At 57.9% G+C, this 27,195-nt stretch overlaps 2 protein-coding genes and 1 non-coding gene across 10 annotated transcripts; 2 read left to right on the forward strand and 1 right to left on the reverse strand.

The window, feature by feature from the left end:
• Positions 1-696: 696 nt before the first annotated feature.
• On the reverse strand, positions 697-15,211 carry ZNF12 (zinc finger protein 12). 2 transcript variants are annotated; one of them, XM_036014779.1, is made up of 6 exons: positions 9,196-9,326; positions 8,893-8,958; positions 7,838-7,902; positions 4,858-4,984; positions 4,510-4,602; positions 697-2,939 (listed from the first exon to the last, which is right to left on the reverse strand). In XM_036014779.1, exons 3-6 carry the CDS (start codon positions 7,850-7,852, stop codon positions 1,087-1,089), a joined length of 2,088 nt encoding a protein of 695 aa, XP_035870672.1. In that variant the 5' UTR covers positions 7,853-7,902; positions 8,893-8,958; positions 9,196-9,326; the 3' UTR covers positions 697-1,086. The 2 variants fall into 2 exon arrangements, with proteins under 2 accessions (XP_035870672.1, XP_028384582.2); XM_028528781.2 differs by lacking the exons at positions 8,893-8,958; positions 9,196-9,326 and adding an exon at positions 15,185-15,211 and having other exon boundaries at positions 7,838-7,847.
• Positions 9,873-25,731, forward strand: RBAK (RB associated KRAB zinc finger). 7 transcript variants are annotated; one of them, XM_036014774.1, is made up of 8 exons: positions 9,873-10,120; positions 10,358-10,488; positions 10,701-10,840; positions 11,467-11,526; positions 17,272-17,398; positions 17,639-17,734; positions 22,133-23,696; positions 23,866-25,731. In XM_036014774.1, the coding sequence occupies exons 1-8, from the start codon at positions 9,888-9,890 to the stop codon at positions 24,164-24,166; spliced, it is 2,652 nt and encodes an 883-aa protein (XP_035870667.1). In that variant the 5' UTR covers positions 9,873-9,887; the 3' UTR covers positions 24,167-25,731. The 7 variants fall into 7 exon arrangements, with proteins under 7 accessions (XP_035870667.1, XP_035870666.1, XP_035870670.1 ...); XM_036014773.1 differs by having other exon boundaries at positions 22,133-24,108; XM_036014775.1 differs by having other exon boundaries at positions 9,918-10,041; positions 22,133-24,108.
• On the forward strand, positions 13,305-13,488 carry LOC114510505. The gene has a single exon (XR_003685677.1). It is a non-coding gene; the product is annotated as a U2 spliceosomal RNA (small nuclear RNA).
• Positions 25,732-27,195: the final 1,464 nt, after the last annotated feature.

Genomic DNA, 27,195 nt, shown 5'->3' on the forward strand with positions numbered 1-27,195 from the left:
ACCCGGAGGGAGCACAGCACAACCTTCACAAGTGCTATTATAGCTGACAAAAATACAGATAACTGCTAAATACATTGTATGGTGGTCTGCACACTTACATTTGTGTAGACATCCAAATAATAACAGGTGAAAAAAATTAGATACAAATTAGAAAAAGAAATAGATAAAAATGGGAATATTTTAAAACCATATAGAGCCAACGAATACTTCAGTTGCTTCCCAGTGCTGGAGACGCCTGTCACAAGGCAAGATTAGCTGTGCAGCTTCCGCCCACTTTACACATAACTTCTGTGTCTTGGCGGCCCGGATACAGCGGGCACTGTTATGAAAAACACCGAGTTCTGCAGGGAAGGATCAGCTCATTGCCGACGGGCGGATACATTCGTAAGTGCTGGGGAAGAGTAGAGGAGCATTCTCCGTGCCTCTGCTAGTTCAGTGGCAGCGCGTACCCGGCGCTAACAGAGTGGTGCTGTCTCAGGTGAGCAGTCTTGTTGTGTGTGCTACAGAGTGTTCCGGTAAGGATGCACTGCCTTTGCGAACACGGCCGAGAAGGGACCTACAATTCCTGTGACGCAGCATCCTAAGGAGCGGGTGAGCGGAGTCACACGTTCTCAGGGACACTCGGACGTGAGTGTGACGCAGGTCAGGGCGGCTGTGCTGCTGCCCGGGGGACTTCCCTGACTCTACGGCTTCTGGTTACACAAGGGGCGCGGTTATTCACCACATGTGATTTTCTGACAAAAAAACATCGTATCAAAAACATAACTTTCAGTATTCACAATTCCCAAAGGAGAGTGTTCTCCACATCCCGTAGAAAGGCACCCCCCTCGGCACGAGCTCCCTGATGTGGAACGGTCCAAGCCACCCAAGCCCACGCACAGTCGGCGTGTCCGTGGGCTTCACTCCTGAGCAGTGTGGTGGCCCAGCCGTCACGCCGCCTCGTGGGGGCAGCCGTGGCCTCCGCCCTGTGGACTGTCAGATCGCCCGGCTGGCCTACGCCCCCCCGGGAGCTCGGACCCCCGGCGCCAGGAGAGCCGTGTGCAGCGAGCACCAGGCGGGCTCTCCGCCGTGAGGCGGGGCCCAACCTCAGAGAAGCCGGCCCACCTCGAGCACGTTCACGCTGGCCCTCCGGTGGACGCGTTGGTGGCTGTTGAAGGCGGACTTGTGGTAGAACTTCTTCCCGCACTCGCCGCACTCGTAGGGCTTCTCGCCCGAGTGAGTCCTGTGGTGCACGGTGAGGTACGACATGCGGGAGAAGGCCTTCCCGCACTCGTTGCACTCGAAGGGCTTCTCGCCCGAGTGGATGCGGTGGTGGATGGTGAGGTAGGACATCTGCGAGAAGAACTTGCCGCACACGCAGCACTCGTAGGCCTTCTCGCCCGTGTGCGTGCGCTGGTGCCTGTTCAGCGCGGAGTTCTGGCAGAAGGTCTTGCCGCACTCGCCGCACTCGTAGGGCTTCTCGCCCGAGTGGATGCGGTGGTGGATGGTGAGGTAGGACATCTGCGAGAAGAACTTCCCGCACACGCAGCACTCGTAGGGCTTCTCGCCCTTGTGGATCCTGCGGTGCCTGCAGAGCGCCGAGTTCTGGTAGAAGGTCTTGCCGCACTCGCCGCACTCGTAGGGCTTGACGCCCGAGTGCGTGCGGTGGTGGATGGTGAGGTAGGAGAGCTGCGAGAACAGCTTCCCGCACTCGCTGCACTCGTAGGGCTTCTCGCCCGTGTGCACCCTGCGGTGCCGCATGAGCGCCGAGTTCAGGTAGAAGGTCTTGCCGCACTCGCCGCACGCGTAGGGCTTCTCGCCCGAGTGCGTGCGGTAGTGCACGGTGAGGTACGACAGGCGCGAGAAGAACTTGCCGCACTCGTTGCACTCGTAGGGCTTCTCGCCCGTGTGCGTGCGCTGGTGCGTGGTGAGGGTGGACTTGCGGCAGAAGCACTTGCCGCACTCGGCGCACTTGTAGAGCTTCACGCCCGTGTGGATCTTGTGGTGGTCGTTGAGCGCCGACTTCTGGGAGAAGGTCTTGCCGCAGTCGTGGCAGACGTAGGGCCGCTCCCCGGAGTGCGTGCGCTGGTGCTGGGTGAGGTGCGTCTTCTGGCAGAAGGCCTTGCCGCAGTAGCCGCACGCGTAGGGCTTCTCGCCCGAGTGCGTGCGCTGGTGCTGGATGAGGTGCAGCTTCTGGTAGAAGGTCTTGCCGCACTCGCTGCACTCATAGGGCTTCTCCCCGGTGTGCGTGCGCTGGTGCACGGTGAGCGTGCCCTTCTGGCAGAAGGACTTCCCGCACTGGCTGCACTCGTAGGGCTTCTCCCCCGTGTGCGTGCGCTGGTGGATGATGAACTTGGACTTCTTACAGAAGGACTTCCCGCACGCGCCGCACTCGTAGGGCTTCATCTCCACGTGGGACGCGGGGTGCGCGCGCAGGTCCGACATCTGCAGGAAGGCCATCGCCGGCCCGTCCCACTTGTAGGGCTTCTCCGCCATCGGGGCGACGAACACCGGCTCCTCCGGGAAGGCTTTCTGGCGTCCGCCGTACTCGAAGGGCTTCTCCAACATGCGCATGTTCCGGTAAATACTCTCCCCATCTAGAGTATAGGCTTCCCCATCCTGATTAAACCCACACGCCTTCTCCCCGGGGCGCGCCTGCTCCGGCTTCACGTGCACAGGCGACTCCCCGCACGCGCCGCACGCGCCGGGCTTCGTCCTGGCGTAGCTCCCGTCGCTGCTGATGTACGCGGGGGCGGGCGTCAGGGTCTTCCCGCACGAGTCGCACGTGCAGGGCACTTTCCTTGAAGGAGCAGGGCTCGTCTCCACACGTGAGGCCTTAGCGAGAAGGGTGCCTCCCTCTTCGGCCAGGGTCTCGGCGGCGGTGGTGGCGGGCTCGGTCTGCCTCCCACGTCTGTCTTCGCTCTCCTGGGCCATCTCTGTCCCGTCGACTTTCCAGGCGTCTAAGAGAAGGCACAACCAACCAGATTTGGTCATCTCCCCACACAAGGTACGGAGTGACACACACACCAGCATTTCCCTGCGGCCCAGGTGCTGGCCTCCCAGATGGAAGGAATTCCACGCATCCTCCCCCCGTCATCCTTCGGTCTGGAATCTCTCTCTCTCTCTCTCACACACACACACACACACACACACAGTCCCCCGTGGTGACGAGAGGGGAAGTGGACTGACAAGAACACCAGCACCTGTGACCTTTACTGCTCTGTAAGGCCCCGTTCAAACTGGACGTAGAAGGTGAAAGAGAAACCCAGAGCAGTGACCGGGAGACAGGACGCCCACTGAACACCAGACGTGAGAGCACTCCCCACCGGTGGGGATGAGTGACAGGGCAACAAGGACAGCTGGGGACAGGGAGGTCGTAAGACCACTCCAAGGATGGACACGCTCTGGAGGAGGACATGCAGAGCTTCCCAGTGTCATCTCCTGTCACCTGGGAGACGTGGCAGCCCGAGGCACCGTCCCCTCACACTCAGGGGTCTGTGGCAGCATTGTGGCCAGTCCAGGTCTCCCAGACTAGTTGGCTGTGTCTCTACAGACCCCACACAGCAGCGCGGAGCACATGGACACCTGAACCCCGCACCCCCACGTGGCTGGGGCAGCAGCCCTGCAGCCAGGGCCCTGTCTCCGCCCCCCCCCCCCCACAGGAGAGCCCCAGGAACAGGTGCGTCCAGCGGGGGGTGTGCAGCGACCATGGTGCAGGTCGCCCGTCCCGGGTTTTGGGTTTCTGAACTACTCTAGTGATGCTATGATTTAAACAGGACTCACACTGACCATGAACTCTGGCAGGTGACCCGGGGCAAGTTCCCGCCCCGCCCTCCGACTCGGCAGCATCCTGCCGACACGCAGACAACTCGGCACCTACCTCGTGGGGCTAGCGTGGGACCGTGTAATTCAACACACGTAACGTGCTCAGAGCGGCGCCTGGCCCCACAGACAGGCCCTGAGAGCTTAGAGCTTCACTCGGTGCATGAACGTTAAACATCAGACTCCTCAGCCTGCTCCAAAAATTGCGACCTTTACTTTTACTCATCTCACAGATTTTAGACAGACCTGACTACCGTGCTTGCCCTTACCCATGTCAAAGCCACGACTTCCCGAGCCCACGGTCGAACAGGAACAGGTAAAAACCCGGTCAAGAGCCCTTTCACCGCCTCGCTGTGCAACGGGAACCCAAACTAGGGCTCTCCTGGTCCCTGCTGTGACAGGACGCGGGGAAGGCTCCGGGACAGAACAGTTAGGGACACGAGACGCGCCCGGTTCCTGCTGTCACCACACTCAGGAGGGGGCGAGACCCAGAGTTTGGGGGGAGGAAGGAGGCGCCTGGATTCTGGTTCTGGGAGGGAGCGTGGAACAGCTCCACACCCCGCGGTTGCCGTGGGGAAGGAAGACGCCCTCAGGGTGAGCCGGGAAGCGAGGGCACACGGGCGGCCCCTGCAGTCGCTTCTGGAGGTCGGGGCTACCACAATCCCTGGGAGAGCACCGCCAGTCCCCGCCCGGCCCCTCGGGACGCACCTGGCCACCTCGGGGACGGGAGCTCCCCTTCCACCCACGGCTCCTCCCCTTGCTCCAGCTTGACGATGACTTCCGGTTTGACAGCGTGACACCCTGGGAACAGAAACAAGGGACCTTGGGCCCGGCTGCTGGGCTTCCAAGCACTTCCATTTCAGCCCAGTCTGCTTGACGGGCTGCGCAGCCCCAGCGCACACCTGGGCCAGGTGGTGTCAAGCTGAGGACCGCTCAGTGAGGAGCAGACCGGAGTGCCCTGCCTGGGGCCAGAGCACGTGACTCACAGTCAGCGAACGGGAGGGAAGTCCCCTTCACCCAGCAGCCCCGGGCGCCCGCCCCGCCCGCCCCACTCACCCACGGAGACCAGGTGGCTGTAGTTCTCCAGCATCACGTCCCGGTAGGTGGTCTTCTGCTCGGGGTCCAGCTGCTGCCACTCCTCCTGGGTGAAGTCCACGGCCACGTCCCTGAACAACACTGGCCCCTGCAACGGCAGCGTGAAGGGAACCGGGTGACGCACAGAAGGTGTCCGGGGACTGGGGCTGGCCGAGCTCACAGGTGAAGTCAACCATGAACATCATATGCTCGTCGTGTCGCGAGTCGTGGGAGGAGCCTGAGCTGTCAGACAGACACAGAAAGGGGCTCATCCAGCACACACCGGAAAGAACGCAAGGCTGTGCATGGTGTGGGGGTGCAGGCTGGCAGGTGCGGGCCTGAGGGGCACTCGTGGGAGCACAGGGCGCACTCCACTCCTTCGCTTCCAGAACCCGGACAGTGCTGGTTCTGCTCCTGCTCAGGCGCCTTCGCCGGCCCCTCCAGTCCGCGCCATCCCGAGCGAGGGGCCCTGGGCTCCGTTCTCGCCTGCTACTCTGCCGTCTGCCCCCACCGCTCTGAGGGTGGCCCCAGCTGGCCTCCTGGCTTTAACCACCGTTGCAACATTGACATCGCACAAATCCACACTGCCAGCCTGGACTCCTCTCTGGTACTCCAGGCACACAGGTCCCAGGTCCCAAACTCAATGTGCATGTGCCGAAACTCAGCTGCTGCTCCTGTCCACTCCCGGTCCTCTGGCAGCTCCCAGGAAGCGCCAGCCTGCAGTGCTCGCCACAGCGACAAGCGAGCCAGGCAGCATCCAGCCCCGTTTGGAGTGTTACTGCCCGGTCGGCCCGAGGCCGGTCTGCCCGGGCCCCCGCCGGAACCCTCGGTGCCCGCTGGTGTCTGCGCGCTGCTGTGGCTGCTTGGAAACGGCAGTGCTGCGGGTGTTCCACATGACCTTCGGTGACACGCGACAGCTGCCCCAAGGGCACTGCCCGGCGTAAGGGGGAGGGGAAACTACACCATTCTTCTCCAGGCTGAGAACAAGCAGCTTCGAGAAAGGGGGGCTTCAGAAAACCTGGATAACCAATCGGGAGACCGAGACGAACCGCAGACATTCGGGGGGTTTAGGTCAGCTACAAATGGAACGGGAACAACGCCTGATGGCGTGTCGTGAGGACCCCTCGGCAGACTGACCGTCCAGCAATGGCTCAGTGACCTCGGCAGCGGAACCCTCTAGACGTTTCCGCACGAGCCAGAGCGTCGCACGTGGGAGGGAGAATGCTCTGCGACAGCCTCGGTCCCCACCGTCTCAGAGCCAGCCGTCCCTGTGCACAGCGCCGCTCACGCCCCTGCAGGGGGGAGGGGTGCAGTCTCCTCCCCTTTCTGAGAGGCCCTTCCTGACCGGCCAGGAGAGGAGCAAGCACTGACACTCCACTGGCAATGACTGAGAGAAAGAGCAGCCCCCTCAGTGACAAAGGCCCAGGAGAGCGTGAGCCACGGGCTCCGCTGTCAGAGGTGTCACAGGCAGCACAGGGAACAGCGGGAGCTGCTGGGCCGAAGACCGCAGTCCCAGGACCCCTGAGCCAGCCGCAGAGCCCTCCTGCACATCGGGAGAAAGACAGACAGTCTCGGACACACAAAGCTCCCGAGTCAGCAGCCAGCACGCCACCTGCGTGGCTGGTCCGAAGAAAGCGACTGCTGTGGCGCTCCCGAGCCAGGGAGGGGAGGACGACAAACAGACGGAAACAAAAGAATCACAGGACCAGCGAATTCCTCCCCCAACCCACCGCCAGGAAAGACGTTTCAGCGTCTCTGCAGGACGAAACCCACGTGGGGACGGCACTGGCGGCGTTCACGGCCGCCCCACCGCACCGCCCACCCAGCAGGCCCTCGTCCGGAGGAAGCAGAGACTCTCCCCGGCCCTGCAGCAGCCGGTCAGTGCCCTCACGCCTCCTCCGTCTGAGCGCCTCGCCAGCCCCTGCGGCCACTGAGGTCCCGCTCCTCTCAGGGCCATCAGTGTCACAAACTGCCCCACCCACCGAGTGGCTGGGCCACTCAGCGACAAGACAGCCACTGCCAGCCTGTGCTCGCCACATGGCAGAGCTTCCCGGGTACTGGCAGCTGGGGGGCGGGGGTCCCCTGAGCTCCCACGGTTACTTCTGAGAGGAGTCGCCTCCTCGAAGGAGAACGGAAGCTCCCTGAGGGAAAGAATTGCCTCTTGAGACCACGTCCGAGGGAAGACCTGATCACGGAAGCCGACCAGGAGACTGCAGACGGGCAAGGCGGCAGCAGTGCCACTGCAGACCTCGGGGGACCTTCCCCGGGTCAGGTTCAGGGCGGGGCAGGGACAGGACCCCGCTGCAGGCTGCAGGCCAAAACCCGAGTGGGAGATGCGGAACCTGTGCCAGAGAGTCACCGCCTGGTCTGCTGTGCAGCCCCGCGACAGATGACCTGAGAGGCATTTGGGGACTAGTCTGAAGGGTGAGAGGGCCATTGCTCCAGATGGTCCTCGTTTCACCGCCGGTCAGGCAGTAAAGAGAGCATGTCTATGGGACGACGACGTTTCAGTCCCCAGCGGTGATGCGCACTGAGTGTTCCTTGGGCGGCACGCCCTTGGCTTACAGGGAGCGCCAGGCACCAGTGGGAGCAGCTCAGGGCTTGTCATTTAGGAAGGCTGGTCACTGTCCCAGTGGGAGTGTCCACAAGATCTTAAAGCCCGTGACAGAAAAGTGTTGTAGCTGGTCAGTGTGAGTCAAGTAATGGATGGCATTTGCCATTCTTGCTGCAAATATTAAGAGCATGAGGCACACGTGTCCTTTGGCTTTAAGCGCTCCGGAGGATCCTGCTGTCCACACGCGTGAACGTGACAGGGAATGCCTGGCACTGCTCTGCTGCCCGTGACGTGCCTGGGCACCTCCTCCATCTGGTCTACTTGCACGTTTTAGAGCTGGAAACGTTCACCTCCGAAGGTCTGTTATAAAACAAACCAGGGAATAGACACGTAACCAGAGAAACTCACCAGAGATTTACTCATCTTCTGCTGCTCCTGGAAAACCGTGGTGGACGGCGAAAGTGGAGCCAGACCTGGAGAAGGAAAACGCAGCAACGGAGTTACGTGATCTGGCCGGCCGGGGAAGTGCTCGTCCTGCGTAAGAACTCAGCAAGAAAGACCCATCAAAGACGCCTGGGGGAGACTGTCCCTTTGAACCTACAGAAGACACTGGAAGGATGAAAAGGAGGAAGCATCCACCTGCACGTCCTGAACTCCGACATGGTTACGTGGTGACTCAGTGGACGCATTTCTGACCAGAGAATGAACATCCAAGCCTACTGAAAGAATCCTCCATCGTTACACACACAAAATTAAAACTCTTGTTATAGTTATCTTTCTTATTGTTTTAACAACTTAAGGTCACAAAACCTGCAGGATGCTCTTAGTGAAGGGACAGACTCAAGGACAGCTAAGTCTTTCAATTATGTGTATCAACTCGAGTGTGCTGCCCAAAGGATCCCTTACCAATAAGCATTAACGGTAATAAAGGGGGCCAACACCTGGCCGGGAGTCTCGGTCCTGCCAACAACCCCACCTGCAGACAAGTGACCGCCCTTTCAGGCCCCGTCTCTGTCACCGAGGCGGCAGCACCACGGCCCCCTTGCAGACCCAGCCTGCGCTGCCCTGTGGGACTGACTGCACCCGGCACAACCAGGGGGAGCCGGCGCACACTCAGGTCAGACAACAATGGTCCTGAGGGGCGGCTAGAGACCCGCCTGGAACTGGGACACGGGGAGGACAAGAAGCAGAGGAAGGGGTGTCGGGGGTGCACACAGGGGACCCGGCACGTCCGCAGCCCAGGCTGACACCCTAGTCGCCCAGGAGACCAAGAAGTCACAGGTCCCAGCAGAGCGCCCCCTCCCGCCCGAGCAGCCCGCCCTGCACCTCGGCCCAGACACCAGGACCTCCGGGAAGTGGCCAACGCTCCCTGTCGCACACTCGCGTGTCCTCGCCCGGGCGAGCCTGCTCACCGCGGCCGGGAAGACCCAAAACCGACCCGGGGCCGCAGACGCACGACCTACCTCGCGGGACTCGCTGATCCGCCCCAAGGCTCCCGAGGCCGCGTCCCCGAGGAGCCGGCTCTGGGCCTACGGGACAAACTCACTCAGGAGAACGTCCCTCCCGGGGCCTCACCGTCCGGCGCGCCTCAGCCGGGCCGCCGCGATGCAGCCCAGCCCGGACCGGACCCCGCCGCCCCCGCCGCCCAGCTCCTCGGGCCTGGCCCGCGGGCTCCGGGGTCGCCTCGGGGGTCCCCGCTCCAGAACCCGCCCGCCCGCGCGAACCCTGGCCCGCGCAGCCCCGCGCCCGCTGGGTGGCGGCCCGACCGGACAGCGTCCAGCCCCGCAGGCCCCGGGATCCTCGCCCAGCGGAGGCCAAAGCCTGGGAACCACGGCCAGCGGTGACCTGGGCACGGACAGGAAGCGACAGCAGCGCGGCGGCAGTGCGCGTGCGCGAACACGCGCGCAGCCCGAGGTGCACATGCGCACGAGGACGCCGGAAGTCCCCCTGCCAGGACACACCAGGACAGCGGCACGAATACCAGGACTCTGTTTCCCATAAGTCCACGTGCCGTCGAATTAGGGGACGTCTTAGTAGTCATCCAGTTGGTAAGAAGAGCTGTGCGGGGAGAGCTTGCCGCCCTGACCGGGACCCCAATTTTCCCATAATTTAAAGGGCCGTCTGTAATGTCGCCGCTGCAGCACGTGTCCCGGCGACCTAGTCCTTTCCTTACCTTGAGAGCTTAAGACTGAGAATCAGTGACGACACACGACACTGATAAATAAGGAAAGGGTGTTACACGCACACTTACAGATGTGACATTTAATTGCAATATTAGTAAAGAGAATTCTGCGATAACATCACTGAGCACTAGTCTGGAGTGCCTTCCTTCCCCTTGTTGGGGAAAAGAAACGCACCGCCAACACAGATACGTTTCCTCTCGCGCTTCGCGTCACTCAGTGACTCACAGTAAGGAAAGGACTTTCGAGTTAGGGGTAACTCGACGGCACGTGGACTTATGGGAAACGGAGTCCTGGTATTCGTGCCGCTGTCCTGGTGTGTCCTGGCAGGGGGACTTCCGGCGCCCTCGTGCGCATGTGCACCTCGGGCTGCGCGCGTGTTCGCGCACGCGCACTGCCGCCGCGCTGCTGTCGCTTCCTGTCCGTGCCCAGGTCACCGCTGGCCGTGGTTCCCAGGCTTTGGCCTCCGCTGGGCGAGGATCCCGGGGCCTGCGGGGCTGGACGCTGTCCGGTCGGGCCGCCACCCAGCGGGCGCGGGGCTGCGCGGGCCAGGGTTCGCGCGGGCGGGCGGGTTCTGGAGCGGGGACCCCCGAGGCGACCCCGGAGCCCGCGGGCCAGGCCCGAGAAGCTGGGCGGCGGGGGCGGCGCGGTCCGGTCCGGGCTGGGCTGCATCGCGGGGACCCGGCTGAGGCGCGCCGGACGGTGAGGCCCCGGGAGGGACGTTCTCCTGAGTGAGTTTGTCCCGTAGGCCCAGAGCCGGCTCCTCGGGGACGCGGCCTCGGGAGGCGCGGCGGCGGGGACCCCGGGGGAGGGGCGCCGGAGGAGCAGTCGGATCCTGGAGCCTCGGGAGCCTTGGGGCGGATCAGCGAGTCCCGCGGGGTAGGTCGTGCGTCTGCGGCCCCGGGTCGGTTGTGGGTCTTCCCGGCCGCGGTGAGCAGGCTCGCCGGGGCGAGGACACGCGAGTGTGCGACAGGGAGCGTTGGCCACTTCCCGGAGGTCCTGGTGTCTGGGCCGAGGTGCAGGGCGGGCTGCTCGGGCGGGAGGGGGCGCTCTGCTGGGACCTGTGACTTCTTGGTCTCCTGGGCGACTAGGGTGTCAGCCTGGGCTGCGGACGTGCCGGGTCCCCTGTGTGCACCCCCGACACCCCTTCCTCTGCTTCTTGTCCTCCCCGTGTCCCAGTTCCAGGCGGGTCTCTAAACGCCCCTCAGGACCTTTGTTGTCTGACCTGAGTGTGCGCCGGCTCCCCCTGGTTGTGCCGGGTGCAGTCAGTCCCACAGGGCAGCGCAGGCTGGGTCTGCAAGGGGGCCATGGTGCTGCCGCCTCGGTGACAGAGACGGGGCCTGAGAGGGCGGTGACTCGTCTGCAGGTGGGGTTGTTGACAGGACCGAGGCTCCCGGCCAGGTGTTGGCCCCCTTTATTACTGGTTTCTTAGTAAAAGATTAAGTGCAGCACTAATCAAGTTTAGTAGGATAAACAAAACCATGCCTTGATGCACATCTGTCCCGTTTTTGAGAGCTCATATTCTGTGTTCCGGTGTATCCTTTGACTTTTAGGAATTGAAAGGAGCAGTAAGGAAATGTGTAAGCTGCATAAAGGGACTTTTTCCCACCGTTTATTTAACGGAGACCAACTACTTGAAAAAGGAGTCAGTGTTTCTGTTCCCCAGCGAGAGTAACCTAAGGACCTCTGACTCTTTTGGCGTAAGCGTGTGTTCGCCTCTGTCACTCTCTTCACCCCTTCTGAGTGTTCACGCAATGTCATTTTCTTGAACTTTGTTTGGTGGCTTTTATGCAAGAGGTTCTTGCCTCAGCAGGCCTGGTTACTCGTGACTTCAGTCACTTGCTTCTTCTCTCCTAGGTCCAGTGTGAACAAGCTCTACACTTTTCCAAGAGCAGCAGAAAGATGCGTGAATTCCAGGTGAGTTGTCCCACTTGGCTTTGTAATGTGCGTTAGGAGGTTTATAAGTATCCGTATTTTAAAGTAGGAACATGGAAATACATAAAAGACGTGTAAAGTGTAGTTTAGTTTTTAAAAAATATATTTTATTTATTTATTTTCAGAGAGGGGAAGAGAGGGAGAAAGAGGGAAAGAAACATCCATGTGTGGTTGCCTCTTGAGTGCCCCCCACTGGGAACCTGGCCTGCAACCCAGGCGTGTGCCCTGGCTGGGAGTCCCGCCTGCGGCCCTTCGGTTCCCAGGCTGGCACTCAGTCAGTGAGCCGCACCCGCCAGGGCTAAGATCCAGTTTTGACAGTGTTAGATCAGCATCAGGAATCTGTCAACTTCACATGCACAGGTGGTATGATACTTCAGGGCTATTGAAGTTGAGCCGCAAATATGACCAATGTCCTTGACTGTCGAAGAAAAAGGAAAATGCCATCCATTATGTGATGTGTATAGAGTAAGAAGAAAAACCATTTTTGTTACTTGTGGCTTCTAAAAGTATCCCGCGACTTGGAAAGTTTTCTTTGGTAAAGTTGACATAATGTGAGTAGCTTTCGTAATAACCACCCAGGAAGTCATTGCGCTGTGGGCTTATACTCACTTTCGTTAGCAGAGGGCCTCCTGCCCAAGGAGAACTTGGCGCTCCTGAGTTTTCCAGGCACCAAAATATCGCGATGCAGATAGACAGGTTTCCATTTTTACTGTTTAATCTAGGGATCAAACTGAAGCCATGGGGCAGCGACCAGTCCGTCCTTGAGATACTCCTGTTAGCCTGTGTATCTGGTTGCCAGCCAACAGGACAAAAAAGTGTTCTCCAGGAAAGGTGCCCTCCCTTCCCATTCCCACCTGCGTTCTCCGGGTCTTGGTTTTGTCCTTGCCGCTTCCCCGCGTCTGGTGGTAGAGATCAGCAGTGACCTAAGTGCAGTCAAATCCAGTGGACACTTTCTGGTCCTTTCCTCTCGTGGCCATTCATCTGCCTTGGACATCGGTTACTTCCAAACTGATATTTTTCCCTTTTCTTGGCCTTTTAAAAAATTTACCCATATTTCTATCTATATCTTTGAACAATAAGGAGTTTCAAATGGTGGGTGGGGATAACTTACCATACCATTCTCTCTGCTATAACATCTGGCGTTCAAAGTTTCAGTTTTCCAAAATTTTTTGTTTTGTTTTGGTTTGTTCTTTTCCAAGCACTAACCGGGCCCGACCCTGCGTAGCTTCCCGGTCAGGCGTGTTCAGTGAGGCTCGGCTGTGGACGGGTTCCTTCTTTTTGGTCAGGACACTAGCAGAGCCCATTCATTGCCGCTGGTGGATGGGCCTTCTGAGTCTTGAACAGTAACTCCCCCTTTATGATTCATGTGATTTCCTTGCAGTTTGTTTTTTGAAGAAACTGGGTTGCTTATCCTCAGTTCCACGGAGTCTGGATTGTGTTGATTGTATTGTCATTTGCTTTACTTTTACTTTTTTCTTTCCCATTCCCTGTACACCTTGTGAAATTGACAGTTGGAGCTGCACATTGACTCAGATGTAGGTTCACTCCTTCTGCCAAGACCGTCGTCCGTGAGCTCCGTCTTCTTTCTCCTGGAGGCCCGTGTCACCTCCCTGCCTTCGCACTGTGATGTTAGTACCTGCTGATCCATGTTCATGGCCGCGACCTACTAATTCACTAGGGGAGGCCAGGTGGTGATGTGCATCTTTACCATTTCTTCTTCATTTACTAGTTGGAATTCTCTTCTAAAGAAGAAAGTCTCAGTCGTTTCTCGGCCTTTTGGCTAAGATCAAGTGTAGTGTCTCTCTTCTCATCAGCCTGATATCTGACACGTCCTCTGTCTGAGGACAACTCGCTAGGTGGGTGTTTTGGAGCAGGGGGCGGAATAGGCACTTACTCGGCCCACTCCGCGGGTGTCGCGCATCACGAATCACACATCTACCCTGCTCCGTGAGATGGGCAACTGTGTGTAGATCTTTGAAACCCTCTCAGGTGCCAGTGGTGCCTGAGGGCATTGGAGCAGCTTGTGGGCGGTCCCGACAGCAGGACCGGGCCGGAAGTGAAGCAGCCAGGCTCTAGAGGCCCTGGGGCGAGTGAGCGTACAAGGCGGACCTTCCACCTGGGGCCGAACGCTTGGGCCGCCACGAGTCCACTGACGGCTCCTTGGCTGGGAGCTCCCGGGCAGCAGCTGTGGGGCTGGCCCTGCCTGTCCCCCGTCTCTCTGGGGAGCGCTGGGTGTGTCCCCAGGAAGTCACATCCCGACTTTGGAACCGAGAGGACTGAAGCGTGAATATATGTGTGCGAGCATGTGTGTGTGTGTGTGTATTTAATAATTCTACATGTGCTTGTGTGTGAGATATATGTGTATATGTCAGTTGCATGTGTATATCACACATACTATGCATGTTAGAGTGTAAGAGTTTGTGTGCAAATATGTACACATTCATGTTAGTGGAGTATCAGTCATTCCTATTTTCTTGAAGACTTTCTTCTTTAAATGCAGAATGCATTTTGCATATTGCCAGAGGCTTTTCAGCATCTTGCAGATACAAGATTTTGCTTCTTGGCTGTATTCTAATGTCATGTCATATTAGTAGGTTGGCAAATAACAAACCCTTCTGTTTTCTTGGCATAAGTCCCACTTAGCTGTTACCTGGGATCTCTCCAGGCGGGTATTGGATTCATGTTGGGTGTTTGTGTTGACATACGTGATGGGGGTGTGGAATCTTACTGAGTAAGCCCTCGCACTCCTTGCCTTCTGGACTCACTTCAGGCAGAAGGCCGTTGGCTCCGCTCGGTGATTCGATAGCTCCCTCGCCTTGGTCTCGGAACAGCCTGCACTTCCTGCCTTGCTCCGTCGGCTGGGGGCCCGCCGGGGGGCGGTATCGGTGCGTGTCACCGGGCGCACGCGCTGGTGTGGCCGGGTGAGACTTCTGGGTCACCAGTCCCTCTCCTTTCAAAAGCGGTGGGCAGTTCCCCGTGAGAAACCGTGTCGGTGACCGAGGGTCCAGTGTGTTTTTCCCCTCTGTGACTTTTTTGGATTTTTTTCTTATCCTTTTGAATATCGTACCAGGAGGTTGCTGGGTCTCTTGTGTTTCTTCCCCAGTGTTTGTTCTCCTTTGCGTGTCACAGGCCCCTGGTGCTGGGAGGGCCGACGTGAGCCTTCCGCTCTGGCACCGTGTTCGCCTCTGCCTGTTGTACTTCCTGCTGCTCCTCCTCCGTGATCTGTCCTCCGGAAAGGGTCCGGTCCGCTGGATCTGGCTTTCTCAATACGGCCTCATAATCCAGTCTTTGGTTCCGAGGTTTCCTCTGGTGGCTGTTTCTGAGCAGAGTGGTCACACTTCACGGAAGCAATATCCTGCTTTGTATGTTTTAAAAATATCAATATAAAAAAACGTAAGTTGTTTCTTGTATGGATTTGATTCTGTTGTTGCTGGGTTGTTCATCTTGATGCGTATCTTTTGTTTCTGCTGTTGTCCTCAGCTGACGGTTCTTGGCTTTTTGACTCCCATTTCCCGGAGAGTAGTTGCTCCAGCCGCAGGGAGCGCACTGCTCGGGTGGCCCCGTGTGCCCCTCCCCCCTGACGGAGGTGCTGACTGCGGGAGGGAGTGGGCAGGGGTGTGTGTAATTGGATTGCTGTCACTTCATTTTCCCCCAGTTTCTTATTGTGGAAAAATATGCCTGACGCCGACTTTGCTGTCTTAAACACCCTTGAGTGCTGCCGCTCAGCGGCATTGAGTACATTCGTGTCGGGCGGCCGTCCCCGCCAGCGTGTCCAGAAAGCGTCTCAGGCAGCAGAGCGGAGACCCTGCCCCTGTGCATTTCTTCCCTGCCCTGGGCCGCCCCGTTGTCCTCCCCGGGGCCAGGGCTGCGACTCCTCTAAGTGCCTCGTGCAGACGGAACCGTGCGTTGTGTGTCTCCTTGCGGCCGGCTTATTTCACTCAGCATCATGTCCTCTTCACCCGTGTGTGGCATCTGTCGAAATTTCCGTTTTTTTAAGGTAGAACGTGTTCCATTGTGAGCGTGTGCCGCCTTTCTCCGACTCGTTCATCTGCCCGCGGGCACCTGGGTTGCTCCCGCGTCTGAGCTGTCGGAATAATGCCGCTGTGAACACGTCCCCACACTCAGCCTCCAGGGCATAGGCCCGGAGACGGAATTGCCAACAATGTGGTAACTGAATTATTGAGGGGCCACGGCACCGCGTCCGCAGCGGCCGCAGCGCGTCGCGTTCCCACCAGCAGTGCCCCCCGGGGTCCCGGCTCTCCAGCGCTTGGTGCCTGGCCGGGGGGGGTTGTCCAGGCTGCTTGCCGGTGAGAGCCGTTTTCTGAGCGTGGCCTCCGGGAGCAGCCTCCACATCCGTCACGGGCTGAGTTGACTGTGCGCCCTGGTTTGCCTGGGGGGTCTCGGATCACACCCCCATTCCTGGTGTGCCATCGGCCCACTCTCTGTCCCAGACGGAAGTTTTCCGTTTGGATAGCAAACGTGTCACCCCCTAATTCTGGGGCTCTGGAGCGGCGTGCCATGCTAGTCTTGGCCGCGCGGTTTCGACCAGACCCACCCGTCGCCTGGCCACTCTGTGCAGTGAGAACAGGAAGCCCCGGCAGCTCGGGTGGCCCTGCGTTCGTTTGATTCCGGTCAGGCCGTAGCTGTGCGGCGGTGGGCGCTGCGGACGCTCCGGGACGCCGTGGGCCAGCCTGCGGTCACGTGCGCTGCGGCCCCGCCCCCGCCCCGTGCAGCGGGTGCTCCGCCCCACATCGCGAGAGTTCCCTCGAGAAACCCCTGCTCCCGAGACCTGCAGCTGGGCCCCAGGGCTCCCGCGAGAATGGACTCACTCAGCTGTTCATTCCTCTGAATCGGACGCTTAGGGTTTTGGCTTAGGCAGGAGAGTAATTGTGTGTTTCAGCTCGCTCTCCAGTTGAAATCGCTTCTTGCTGCGATAGAGCTGTCCCTGACAAAGTGTCCTCTCGGTGTCTGCCCTGTGCTGACCCCCTAGTACCGATGCCACTTCGGGTTTTGCCGTGGACGCATTTCACATGTCACCCTCTTCCCTCCCCTTCATCCTGCGGGACCCCCGGCACGGCCTGTGGAGCCCAGCCTGGCAGCAGAAAATGAAAACAGTTAACATCACCTCGTGCGCCTCGCCCTAGTGACACCTCAGCATTCGCGCCAGCCCTGGCGGTTGCTGCCCCGGGAAGGAGATACTGGAGATGAAACGTGAAGGAGGGGAAAGCTTGGGTGCGCAGAGCGGCCGTGGGGGTGCGGCGGGGTCGGCTCCGAGAACTCGCCGCGGGGCCTCCGGAGCGGCAAGTGTGGGCGGGAGGTGGAGGCACGGGGGTCCTAGGCACCAGCATGGGGCGGGGAAGGGCAGGCCCCAGCCGAGGCGGCTGAAGAATGCGACCGGCGATAAACAGCTTGTGCGTTTACCCGGCGTCTGCTCACTGGGCCGCAGCTTCCGGAGGGCAGGAATGAAGCCACACTCCTCTGTGGCCCCCAACTCAGACACTTCCGTTGCAAAACCAGAAAATGGTTTCTTTGTGGTCTAGGCGTTTTGTTTATCTTATTTTTTGACAGAGGGAGAAGTCAAAGGCCACGCATTCCTGTATGATTAATTTTCCTTCTACAGCTTGTAGTGTGAAAGGTAACCGGGCTGACTTCACCCCTGAGCTCAGTAAGCCTGTGTCCCTGGACACCCTGTCTCCCACCCCAATCCCGACCACGGTGCCGTTGCAGGAGCCAGTATCGTTCAGGGACGTGGCCGTGGACTTCACCCAGGAGGAGTGGCAGCAGCTGGACCCCGTGGAGAAGACCACCTACCGGGACGTGATGCTGGAGAACTACAGCCACCTGGTCTCCGTGGGTGAGCGGGGTGGGCGGGCGCCCGGGCTGTGCTCCGCGGGGGCTTCTCGACTTCGAGGAAACGAGGGATAAGACCATGGGATCCCTTGTGGGTACCAGGTGGTGTCTGGGTCTCTGCTTCCCCGCCAAAGTCTTGGTGTTGGTAAAGTGTTGCTAAGGTGCAGCCTCCAAGCGGCCCCTCCCGCGCGGAGATGCGGGGCGGAGCGGCTGGCCCGAGCCTGGCTCCGTTTCTCACGCACAGGGTACGACAGCACCAAGCCCCACGTGATCGTCAGGCTGGAGCAGGGGGAGGAGCCATGGGTGGCAGAAGGTGACTTCCCGTGCCAGAGCTGTCCAGGTAAGTTAGCGGGACGTCGCAGTTTTAGAAAGGGTCCTCAAGCCCTGGCTGGCGTAGCTCAGTGGATTGAGCTCGGGCTGCAAACCAAAGTGTCGTAGGTTCGATTCCCAGTCAGGGCACATGCCTGGGTTGCAGGCCATGACCCCCCCCCCAGCAACCTCACATTGATATCTCTCTCTCTCTCTCAAAATAAATAAATAAAATCTTTAAAGAAAAGAAACGGTCCTCAGCCCTTGGGCGAGACCCCTAGTACCTGCGTGCCTCGGGGCTCCGAGGCCCGGCTCCCACTGTCCCGGCCGCACTCGCTGTCCAGCATGTGGCCGCAGCCTCCCCGTGGTCTCCCGCCACCTGCAGGGGCGGTCCGTGCTCACATCCCCGCCCTGGCCGTGCGGCGTGCCCAGTGACTAGCCTCCGCGTTTTCACGGAACTCCTTTGTTTCCCGGTACTCGAAAGGCCGGTGGGAAGTGTTCTCTCTGTCTTCCGTCTTCGTTCCTTCCTTGCTGAGGAGTGCCCCAGGCTCCTTTTCTGCCCCCCGTTCCTGTCCCTGCCCTGGGCACTCAGATGCCGACACCTTGTCCCCTCCCGAAGGTGTGAGGCCGTCCCCTCCTCGCTGCCCCGTGCGCATGCGCTCTGCAGGGAGGTGCCGGCCTCCGCCCTCCAGCTGCGTGCGCCCTCCGTTCGTCCGGTGTCTTGACACTGGCTGCACCTTCCTCTTTTTTTTTTTAATATATTTTATTGATTATGCTATTACAGTTGTCCCATTTCCCCCTTCACTCCCCTCCACCCTGTACCCCCCTCCCACCCACATTTCCCCCTTTAGTTCATGTCCATGTGTCATACTTATGAGTTCTTTAGTTTCTACATTTCCCATACTATTCTTGCCCTCCCCCTATCTATTTTCAACCTACATTCTATGCTACTTATTCTCTGTACCTTTTCCCCCTCTCTCCTCCTCCCACCCCCCTGCTGCTAACCCTCCATGTGCCCTCCATTTCTGTGGTTCTGTTCCTGTTCTAATTGTTTACTTAGTTTCTTTTGGTTTTGCTTTAGGTGTGGTTGTTAATATTTGTGAGTTTGCTGTCCTTTTACTATACATGTTTTTTCTTTATCTTCTTTTCTTAGATAAGTCCCTTTAGCATTTCATAAAATAAGGGCTTGGTGATGATGAACTCCTTTAACTTGACCTTATCTGAGAAGCACTTTATCTGCCCTTCCATTCTAAATGAAAGCTTTGCTGGATAAAGCAATCTGGGTTGTAGGTCCTTGTCTTTCATGACTTGGAATATTTCTTTCCAGCCCCTTCTTGCCTGTAAGGTCTCTTTGGAGAAATCAGCTGACAGTCTGATGGGAACTCCTTTGTAGGTTACTGTCCCCTTACCTCTTGCTGCTTCTAGGATTCTCTCCTTCGTTTTTACCTTGGCTAATGTAATTATGATGTGCCTTGGTGTGTTTCTTCTTGGGTCCAACTTCTTTGGGGCTCTCTGAGCTTCTTGGATTTCTTGGAAGACTGTTCCCTTTGCCAGATTGGGGAAGTTCTCCTTTATTATTTGTTCAAATATGTGCTCAATCTGTTGCTTTTCCCCTTCCGATTCTGGTACCCCTATAATTCGGATATTGGAACGTTTAAAGGTGTCTTGGATGCTCTTAATCTTTTCCTCAATTTTTTGAATTCTTATTTCATCATGCTTTCCTGCTTGGTTGATTCTATCTTCCTTCTGGTCCACTGTATTGTTTTGAGACTCATATTCCTTCCTTTCGCTATTGGCTCTCCTCCGCGTGTCTTCCTGCATCTGTTTTATGGTAATCTGCATTCTTTCATCTAAATTTCGTCCAAAATCAACCAGTTCCGTGAGCTTTCTGATCACCAGTGTTTTGAACTGCGCATCTGATAGATTGGCTAGTTCTTGGTTGCTCAAAAGGATGAGTCCTGGGGGACTGATCTGCTCTGTTGAAAACATAGTTTTTTGTTTTTTGTTTTTTCCCCCTGTCTCTCCTTTTTTTTTTTTCCGGTCTGGTTGCTCTTGTTACGGTGGGGGGCAGAGCCTTAGGTGCTCACCGGGGCTGGGCACCCCAGTTGCTAGATTGTGACGTTATATGTGGGGGCGGGGCGGGAGAAAACAATGGCGGTAGTTCCGTTCCCCTGGACTCAGACCCTTGTCTGGGCTTCTGGGCCGCGAGTTCTGCCCTGGTCCACAATCGCTGCCCCTCTGGGTCTGCCAGCCGCAGCTTGCGTACTCAGGGATCACCGCTGCCTTCTTGTGCGCCGGATGGCTTTTGCGCCGATTTCGCACCAAACCTTCCCCTGACCTCTGCGCGCCGCCGACCCGAGCCAGCCCCGCGCCTGCCCGGCTGGCCTTCTCCTACCGGTCCGGATGAACGCGTCTACTTCAACTTCTTGGCTGCCCGACTTCCATTCAGATAAATCCTCTGCCGGATCTGGGTGTTATTCTGATAGTAAATTATTGTTGTAAATTATCGGTTTTCTAATCTTGGTTGTGCGAGGAGGCACGGTGCGTCCACCTATTCCTCCATCTTGCCGGAAGTAGTTGCACCTTCCTCTTCTCCCCGAGGGCCGTCGTGTCTGTCTGTGCTGTCTCGAGTCACAGCAGATGTCTTGGACGAGTCTGTCTCATTGGGGGTCCGGTTCATTGTCTGGCCTTCCGCAGGGTGCTGACCTTGGACTGCTGTCCACTTCTTCACGTCTCTGTGGGCCCCTTGAAAGGGACCATCTGGTCTCAGCCTCTAGGGCCTCATTTGTGTGCCTGGTGCTGATGCACCTCGCCACCCACCACCTCCAACCTGCCGTCCGGGGGACTGTGTTCCCTGACGGGTGCCTGCACCCTCCTCCCTCCTCCCTTTCTCCCATCAGCAGTCCCGGGCCCGTCCCTCTGTCCACAGCAGGGACAGGTTACGAGAACAGGAACTTGAGCGCAGGCTGGTGGCCGGGGCAGGAGCCCAGGCCCCCGGAGCAGCAGGCGTGTGTGGGGGCTAGCGCGGCGCTGGTTGGAGTGTGCGCTGTGGGTCCAGGTCCTGAAGAGTCTCGCTGGTGAGGTCTGTCTCCTTGGGACGGGGTTTCTGTTGGTATTTGGGGCTTTGGGGGCTCGGGTGTAGATTTTGGAGCACAGAACGGTCAGCTTTGTGCTGAATGTGGATGAGAGCAGGTAATGAGAGATGAGAGAGTCGAGAAATCTGTCCTCTCGCTGGAGAAAAGTTAGTGTTTTAGGGCCCCCTGTGGGGCTCTGGTATTTAGGGTCTTACACCAGATGAAGTCCGGGCGTGTGGGGCTCTTGCTTGTATTCAGAGTTCAGTCACAGTGTCGTGTCGGACCTGGGGCCGGTCTAGGGATGTTTAAGTCAGAAAGCCGGAAGGAAGTGAGTGACGAAACGGAACGGGCCTTTGCCTTGTCAGAGCGCCCTGAGCAGACAGCGTGGGCTAACTGGGCCGGTCTGTGCCCAGCCCAGGGCCCCAGGCACCATGGCCCACGGTCCAGGTGAGCGAGATGGCGGCACAGCCCAGTCACTGGCCCAGGGTCCCCTGGCGTGTCACGTGTTGGAGTCGGAGTTAAACATCCGTTCCCCCCCCCCCCCCCCCCCCCAGCCAGGGCAAGGGGTGAGCTTGTTGGAAAGCTTCCCTGCCGTCTGGTCCTGCGTCTTGCGGACGCTGACTCCCTGGACACTCCCCTCCCCGGGAGCGTGGGCAGGGCTGGGCGGGCGGGGCCCCGGTCGTGGGGCTGTGTCTGCGTGCGAGGGAAAGGGGGCTGTTGGGGTGTTTGTTTGGATTTCTGTGCAGAACGGAACGGCCACGACTTTGGGAGGATTTATACTAGTGAAGAAGTTACTGTGGTGATCTTGGTATGAAGTGATGTTTCCATTTAATATAAGCTGTAATCTCTTTCTCCCAAGTACAATTCACACTTGAACGTTCCCTTTGAATATCCATCTGGTGCTTCTTGTTCTTCTCCCATGGACCCCGTCCACTCGGGGTCCTCCGATCCCCGCCCGGACCTGGCACTCGTCCCGGGCTTTGTCCTCTGCTCTTCCTTTCTTGTGTCCATTTGGCCTTTTCTGCCAGAGCCCTCCACATGTGTGTAAAGTGACACAGGCACTCGTGTTCAGGGTGAACCTATTCCCCCTTGTCCACTAACGCTGAGTCCGGTCCCGCTCTCATCCCACCCCCATGCCCCCCAGCCCCACCGCTGTGTGTGTGTGTGTGTGTGTGTGTGTGTCTGTCTGTCTGTCTTACATGACCCTCAAGGGGGAAGAAGGCTTTACATTCCTTGTCTGTGAGGCTGGCGTGGACGCCAGAGTCCGCCCCACAGCAGGGCCCTCGGCACCCCTCCCGTTGTGTAGCCGGTGTGTTCAGACTCACGCGGTTCATTCCACCTTAACTCCTTTTCAGAGGGAACCTGGAAAGCCGACGAGGTGTGGGACAGAACCCGAGAAAGTGAGGACGACCATTCGAGGCGAGCAGTCTGTATCAGTGGCAGAACCCCGACTGGAGAGAGAGAGAGCGCGTTTGACACAACCTGTAGCGCAGAGGCAAGCCCTGTGCCTGCCGGCGCGTCCCGCGACTGCGTCTCCTGCGGAAAAACTGCAGAGCCGGGGGCGGAGTTAATCACTAGCGACGGGAGCTACGCCAGACAGGGACGGGGCGGGTGCGGCGGATGCGGGGAGGCGCACCGTGGGGAGCGACCCCGGGCATCTCATCCAAACGCGGGGGGCTGTCCTCAGAATGGGGAAAGTGCTCTTCAGAAAGTGGATACTTTAGAGAAACCCTTCGACTATAACGAGTGCATGGACGCCTTGGACAGGGAAGCTGTTTTCATGGCCCGTGCGGGTGCTTACGCCGGGGAGAAGCCCTACGCGTGGGGCGACGCCGGGCCGGACTTCCTCCGGCTGTCCGGTTTTAGCGCCTACCAGAGGTCCCAGGTGGAACTGAAGCCCTTCGAGTGCAGCGAGTGCGGGAAGTCCTTCTGTAAGAAGTCCAAGTTCATCATCCACCAGAGGGCCCACACCGGGGAGAAGCCCTACGAGTGCACCGTGTGCGGGAAGTCCTTCAGCCAGAAGGGCACGCTCACCGTGCACCGGAGGTCGCACCTGGAGGAGAAGCCCTACAAGTGCAGCGAGTGCGGCAAGACCTTCTGCCAGAAGCTGCACCTCACCCAGCACCTGAGGACGCACTCGGGCGAGAAGCCCTACGCATGCAGCGAGTGCGGGAAGACCTTCTGCCAGAAGACGCACCTCACGCTGCACCAGCGGAACCACTCGGGGGAGCGGCCCTACCCCTGCGGCGAGTGCGGCAAGTCCTTCTCCCGCAGGTCGGCCCTCAGCGACCACCAGCGCACGCACACGGGCGAGAAGCTGCACCAGTGCGCCGAGTGCGGGAAGTCCTACTACCGCAAGTCCACCCTCATCACGCACCAGCGCACGCACACGGGCGAGAAGCCCTACCAGTGCAGCGAGTGCGGCAAGTTCTTCTCTCGCGTGTCGTACCTCACCATCCACTACAGGAGCCACCTGGAGGAGAAGCCCTACGAGTGCGGCGAGTGCGGCAAGACCTTCAACCTGAACTCGGCCTTCATCCGCCACCGCAAAGTGCACGCGGAGGAGAGGGCCCACGGGTGCAGCGGGTGCGGGGAGTCCTCGCCGGTGGGCTGCCTCGCCGCCCGCCGCGCGAGCCCGGCGGGAGAGGACCCCTGTGCGTGCAGCGAGTGTGGGAAACGCCTCCTCGGGGGCCCGGCCCTGGACGGGCACCCGCCCCTGCCGGGAGGGGAGAGGGCCTACGAGTGCAACGTGTGTGGGAAGCCGTTCTCGGACTTGTCGCACTACAGCGCGCACCACCGCAGCCATGCGGAGGAGAAGCCCTACGGCTGCCCCGAGTGCGGGAAGACCTTCTCCCACAACTCCTCCCTCTTCCGGCACCAGCGGGTGCACACGGGCGAGAAGCCCTACGAGTGCTACGAGTGCGGCAAGTTCTTTTCCCAGAAGTCGTACCTCACCATCCACCACCGCATCCACTCGGGCGAGAAGCCCTACGAGTGCAGCAAGTGCGGGAAGGTCTTCTCCCGCATGTCGAACCTCACCGTGCACTACAGGAGCCACTCGGGCGAGAAGCCCTACGAGTGCAACGAGTGCGGGAAGGTCTTCTCTCAGAAGTCGTACCTCACCGTGCACCACAGGACTCACTCGGGAGAGAAGCCCTACGAGTGCGGCGAGTGCGGGAAGAAGTTCCACCACCGATCGGCCTTCAACAGCCACCAGCGGATCCACAGGAGGGCAGACGCGAGCGTGCTCGAGGCCGGCGGCCTCCTGTGAAGTCCAGTCCCGTCTCGGAAAACCCTCGGGTCATGATGGTTTGGAGTCAGGGATCATGACGGAGAGCCCGTCTTCTCAGTGGGGAGGATACTCAGGCGCTGGGTCTACTGTGATCTGAATGTTCCCAGAGAAGAGTCCCCACGGAGACAGCAAGAAGCAAAGCCTTCATCAAGACACTACAACTCATTGGACGTTAGATAATTTATACGGGAGTAAACTTTATAAATATTTAATATTTATTTTGGATTCAAATTGTATTCACATATCAGGGAATCACGCCAAGGCGAAGTCTGGCGAAGTAATAACTGAGAAAATATTTTGTCTTGGACACTGTCAGACCAGAAGCCATATTTGTGGTGTAAAATCACGTGTTTGTAAGAAAGCTGTCAGCAGTTGCCACCTCGGAGTAAACCTTTGTTGTATTAAATGAAGTTTCCAGGTCGTCAGGACCAGATAATGAAGCCGGCAGCACTAATAATACCCCAGAGGAAGGCTCCGCCACGTTTTACAGATGCAATCTAGCAATACTTCTATGCAATTCTACCCTGGGGGCGGAGTCGTGTGTGAGGAGGCAGTGGTCTCATTTGCATAACGAGATGGCAAAACGTTGGCAGGATGTTTGGGGGGTACAAAATAATTAAATGCATAGTTTTCTATTCTTTAGAGGTATTTATAAATGAGTTTCTAATAAATGCCTCCTTAATAGCGATGTTTGTATTTTTCAACTACATTTGAGCAAAAAAAATATTTTAAAACGGACTATTTTCATAAACTGTGGACAATGTGGAACTAAGTCTGTGTCAGTGATACGGGCAGCTGTCCTGCTCCCGCTCCACCGGCTGCGCCCCACCCTGAGGCCGCTCTCGGGGTTAGCCCCCGAGTTTGGTTGGGCAGCGCACCAGGACCAGGTAATCCAGAAAGTGTACTTGTGCTTTTATGTCATAGGAATCCAGGGGCGTTGCTTTGGGTGCTACCCCTTATTTCCAGTATCTTGGAACAAATTAATACAAGTCTTGCAGACACTTTTGATGAATACGATGTGCTTTCTCCCCTTTCCTCAGCGGAAGGGTTTTGTGCCTGTCATTTCTTCACGTGACTTAGAGGGCAGGTCCCAGTTAGTCCAAACCAATCCCGATAATTCCGTTCTGAGTGCCAAGTACCTGTCACAGTGGCTCCCAGACCCCATCTGGGCTCCCAGTGAGCAGTGTGTACTGCCCCAGGAACGGGAGGTGTTTTAATCATCAGAAACGTAGCATGTCACATGAGGAAGGTGACGTAGTGGCGGGAAACTGATGTGGCGGAACCACCCCCTCCTGTGTTCTCCGCCCGCTGTGCAAAGACAGGAGCCTCTTTAATCGTGTGAAGTGTATCTTAAGCTACAATCAGCAGCACTCCTAGGAGTGGAGTATTGAAAGTTTTCTCCCAAGACCAAAAAAAAATAGACGAGGATGTCTGCTAGGACTAATTTTATCCGAAGTTGTGCAGACGGACCTCGCCAGGAAGTGGAAGCAGAAACATCATCAAAAGACGTAAGGTTTAGGATGAAGTAACGTTTTCATTTGCAGGTGGCACAGTTTGTGCATAGAAAATCCTGGGTATTATACAGATCATTAGAATTAATGAGTAAATTTAGCAAGGTCTCTGCATGTAAGTTCATTATGGAAAACTTGTGTTAATATATCAGCAGTGAACATAGAAAATGAAAAATTCAGAAGCAGTGTCTCTTATAATAGCATCAGAAATCCTCAAGTGCCTCAGGGGAAACTTACTTAACCATATTTTCAAATTAAAAAAGAAACAATTATTAAACATGTTGAGTTTGTGGATTCCAGCACAGTTCTTTAAAAGACGTCAGTTTTCCTCAAATTCATATATTCAAGACAATATTACAGTCCTTATGACATTTAGCTCATTCTAAAACCTGTGTGAAAATGCAAAGGGCTGGCAGTAGTCAGGGCCGTCTCCTAGAACAGACAGGGGAAGGGGGCTTGCGTGCACACACGTCCAGGCCTGTTACGAAGTTACGGGGGTGGGACACCGGCGTGGAGGTGCACCGGGGAGGGGGGGGGCAGAGGGTGCGTCCAGAAACACCCATTTGTGACGCCTTCAGTTGGCGGTGAAGATGACAACGCAGTGTAACCTGGGAAACATGTTCTTTCCCATAAACGCTCTGTCCGTTAAAGTCCATGATTTAACAGAAGAGATGAAATGCAGATCTAAATATGACATGTAAAATAAAGCTGTTAGAAGAAAATGTGGACTGTAGCCTTACAGTAAACAAAAGTTTTCTTGAGTCTCAAAAAGCACCAAACGATAAAATGAAACATTCATTTCCGTTGACCAAAGAAGACACCATGAAGGAAGCGAGTAGGCAGGCCGCAGGGCGGAGAAGGACGTGCGGGTCACCCCATGACCCGAGACCTGCGTGCAGGGGCCCGTGGTAAGCGTCTGGGCTGCGCGCCCGGACGGCCTCGGCCACAGCCGCCCAGCTCGGCCGCTGCCCGGCGGGAGGCCTGTGCCGCGCAGGACGAGCGAGCAGGTGCGCGCGGCCGCGTCCCTGCAGAACCTCACCAACAGGGGGCAGTCTCGACTGACCATGGCTGCCGATCTCCTGATCGAAAACAGAAAAAAAGGACATCTACGAATCAACAAAATTAGAAAACGGTTCAAAGACTCGGGCACCCACTCCACCAAAGAGCATATTCAGATGACCGATAATCACGAAAAGATATGTTCACTTTATCAGTAATCAAGAAAAATGCAATTTTTTAAAGTGCCATGTGGTACTACCACCCACCCGCCGAGACGGTTAGAAGGAAAAGCATCCAGTTTCGGCAGGAAACGTGCTGCAGCCGGTGCCGCCCACAGGAGCCCTGGGGGCGCCAGGGGCACGTCAGGCTGAACGCGTGCACGCGCTTTCAGCCAGACCCAGCAGAGAGGCTCGTCCGTCCGTGTCCTGCACGGGAGCGTGTCCTGGGGTGTGCGTGTAACACGCGGAGACCAGAGCCGTCCGCGGGCACGCACGCACGCACGCAGCGGGGCGAGCCGCCGGGGTGGCGCGTTTCCGCCGAGAACACCGGAGCCAGCGGGGCGGGCCGGCGGGCACACCGCTCGACCTCGCAGGCGGTGCCGAGCGGAGGGTCCAGA

Source organism: Phyllostomus discolor, chromosome 13, assembly GCF_004126475.2.
Source record: "Phyllostomus discolor isolate MPI-MPIP mPhyDis1 chromosome 13, mPhyDis1.pri.v3, whole genome shotgun sequence".
NCBI lineage: Eukaryota > Metazoa > Chordata > Mammalia > Chiroptera > Phyllostomidae > Phyllostomus > Phyllostomus discolor.

Excerpts from the sequence above, each read along its gene's own strand:
- RBAK (XM_036014773.1), top strand. The coding sequence starts at position 9,888 with ATGGGAAACGGAGTCCTGGTATTCGTGCCGCTGTCCTGGTGTGTCCTG. Across the intron at positions 10,121-10,357 it reads GCGGGGCTGGACGCTGTCCG|GCCCAGAGCCGGCTCCTCGG; the intron begins GTCGGGCCGCCA and ends TTTGTCCCGTAG. Across the intron at positions 10,841-11,466 it reads CTTTGTTGTCTGACCTGAGT|GTCCAGTGTGAACAAGCTCT; the intron begins GTGCGCCGGCTC and ends CTTCTCTCCTAG.
- ZNF12 (XM_028528781.2), bottom strand. Across the intron at positions 4,603-4,857 it reads CAGCCACCTGGTCTCCGTGG|GGTGTCACGCTGTCAAACCG; the intron begins GTGAGTGGGGCG and ends TTCTGTTCCCAG. Across the intron at positions 2,940-4,509 it reads CCCGTCCCCGAGGTGGCCAG|ACGCCTGGAAAGTCGACGGG; the intron begins GTGCGTCCCGAG and ends GCCTTCTCTTAG.